Here is a 2,626-nt window from a genome sequence, read left to right as displayed (position 1 = left end):
TTGTGTGGATTCTCACTCTGTTTGCCTCTTTTCCTCGCCCACCGTCTTCTCTGCAGGTCCCAGGACCCCGTCCACCTTTGGTTGCTTGTGGACATCACCCCGTTAGAAATCAAAGAGCTCTTTCTGGGAGGGTCTCTGGCTCCCCCGCTCAGAGGCCAACGCCAGGGCCACTGGAAGCTGCCGTGGGGTCCTCAGTGGGTGGGAAGAGTGTTGGAGGCCCTCCTGTTTTCTCGGATAACGAAGTCTTTCCGCAGGAAGCCACTGGAGGATAAATCGAGGACCAGCCATTAGTGCTAAGGCAATCTTAACATGAAATCAGATCTACCATGTTAGCTCTCGTGAGATTATTTCGTTACCATTCTTTCAGATAGCGTTTCAGCAAAAGGCAGCTCTCCCCCTAAGAACAAGCCTGCCTCACAGGTCTTCAGTGCAGGTCTCCTCCTACCTAGATGGTGAGAGCCTCCAGGACCCAGGCTGGACCTCTCCGAGGTGGGGGATCTGCTTCGGATGAGGCTCTGCACACTTCCCCGGGAGAAGCAATCAAGGCTCATGCATTGGGCGGTGGGACAGGTAATCCAAGGATTAGGCAGCTTTGGCTCTGGAATGCAGAGGGAAGTTGCAATTCGGCAGACTCCCCTTGCTAATAACCATGTCCGGCTTAGGCTAATACCTGAACCCACTCAGTGCTCCCTAAGGTCTGCGGAGCTGGCTGGCTTGGGGTGAGGCTTCCCAACAGGGGTTGCTGCGGGTTAACTCACCCTGCAGCGATCTGAGCCCCGGAGATGGTCGCAGTGGGAAGAATGACTGGTGTGCCGGCACAAGGGATGCTTCCAAAAATTTAATAAATAATGATTTTTTAAAACTGTATAAACTATAAATTACCATGCAGTCCTTATAATTTAAAATAATTTACAGGTTGAGGTAGGGAGGGGTCCAGGAGGGTGTGGAGGGGGGGCTGGGGAGGGTGGGGGCTGTCCTGGGGTCAGGCTCTTCTCCCAGCCTTCCTGCTGAGCACGCACACACAGGCCGTGTCGATGCGGATAAACCGCCAGGCAGCCTGCTTGCCGTCCATGGTCAGCGCCTTGACGAAGGTGTGCGTCGTGGTGCAGTATGAGTTCCAGTGCTTGGAGTCGATGCCCCTGCACCCGCTGTCTACGGGGGTGGGGTCCCGGCACTTGGTCTCAAAAAAGTACTGTTTGAACACACTGTTGTTAATGTTCACCTCACCCAACACCATCACCTCCTTGCCCTTGATGTCAGTGGCGGTGGTCTTGTCCCCCACCCACACGCTGACGCTGTCGCACACCGAGAACTCTCCCCGGTGGAAGACGGGGTGTGACGACCGCTTGCTCCTGTGAGTCCTGTTGAAGGAGGCGGCGCCACTGGCCTCCACGTCCAGATGCTGGGTGTCCGCGGCTGCGGCCGGGGGGTGCGTGCTGAACAGCACGCGGGGGGAGCGCAGCCGCCGCTTCTTAAAAAGCTTGGGGTCCACAGTGATGTTGCGGGTCTGCCCTGCCACCCTCGCAGCTATCGCCCCGGCCGGGGTGCTGCGGGCTCTGCGGAGGGCCGTGTCGAGGGAACGCTGCAGCCTCGTCCAGTGGGCTTGGGGGACGGCGTGTCCTGCTGGGACATTGCTCTCTGGGTGTGGTTCTGCCTGTATGCCGATCAAAAGAGCTGTGATCAGAGTGTAGAACAACATGGACATTACGCTATGCACCTGGAATGAGACAGAAACGAGGATTATTCCACGGGGCACTGAGCTTCGGACAGAGGCAGTCGCTGCTGGGTCTTGATGTCCCTGGAGGCTCACGAGGTTTCACCTGGGAGTCTAAGGGCGGGGTGACCCTGGGATTTACCGTTCAAGCCGGGATGCTCTTGAGAGTGGCAGGGGCTGCAATCTCCGGCAGGCATACACTGGGTGGCTCAGGTAACCCGAGGCTGTGGCCCCGCCCTCTAGGAGTGGGCTTTTTCAGGAAGGGACAGAGCCCCCGAAATGCCATCCTGGGGTGTGCTGTGAACTTGCCAGCACCTCGTACTGAGCCCCTTGAGTTGTCCAGCTTGGGGCAGCTGTGGGCAGGCGGTATGTGTCCGACCCGTTCCCAGCCATGTGCCCTGCCCCCCAAGGCTTGGCTCCCCCGGGAAGGCTGCCGGGGCCTTGTCTTGAAGCCTCAGCACCGAATACACACTCTTCAGACAGCCACACCGCGTCAGCTCTGAGACCTGGCGACTTGGATGGCTTGCTGCAGACCCATGAAGCATCATGTCTGTGGCCAAAAATGTCTAAGCTCTGGGACCGTCATCGCCGGCCTCTTCAGCCACCAGCCAGCGCATGCAAACAGATACTGATAATAGTTCCTGATCGTGTGGCATTTTCAAATGTATTCATTTCTAATTTCTCATTAATCTGCAAGTTAGGTTAGGTCTCATCATCTTTCTGTCGTCTACAAGGAAAGTGACCCACACAGAATTAATGAACAGGTCTAAAGTCATTGGACTTTAAGACACACTGGACTAGGAATAGAACCCAGAGCTGGCCTTACTGAGCCGATCTACCCTCCCTCCCTCCTTGCACCACACCCTCCCTCCCTCCCTTCCTCTTCACATTCTGTTGCATTCTTAAACATGC

General features: G+C 56.4%; 1 protein-coding gene across 1 annotated transcript; it reads right to left on the bottom strand.

Moving 5' to 3' along the window:
• Positions 1–982: 982 nt before the first annotated feature.
• Positions 983–1,717, bottom strand: NGF (nerve growth factor). The gene has a single exon (XM_039242767.1). It carries the CDS (start codon positions 1,703–1,705, stop codon positions 983–985), a length of 723 nt encoding a protein of 240 aa, XP_039098698.1. The 5' UTR covers positions 1,706–1,717.
• Positions 1,718–2,626: the final 909 nt, after the last annotated feature.

The sequence above is a fragment of the Hyaena hyaena genome, unplaced genomic scaffold (genome assembly GCF_003009895.1).
Source record: "Hyaena hyaena isolate Hyena2069 unplaced genomic scaffold, ASM300989v1 scaffold_217, whole genome shotgun sequence".
Taxonomy (NCBI): Eukaryota; Metazoa; Chordata; class Mammalia; order Carnivora; family Hyaenidae; genus Hyaena; species Hyaena hyaena.
Note: the sequence above shows the minus strand (reverse complement) of the source record. Positions and strands in the feature narration are given on the sequence as shown.

What these genes read in the sequence shown, in the direction of transcription:
- NGF (XM_039242767.1), bottom strand. Translation starts at nt 1,705, where the DNA reads ATGTCCATGTTGTTCTACACTCTGATCACAGCTCTTTTGATCGGCATA.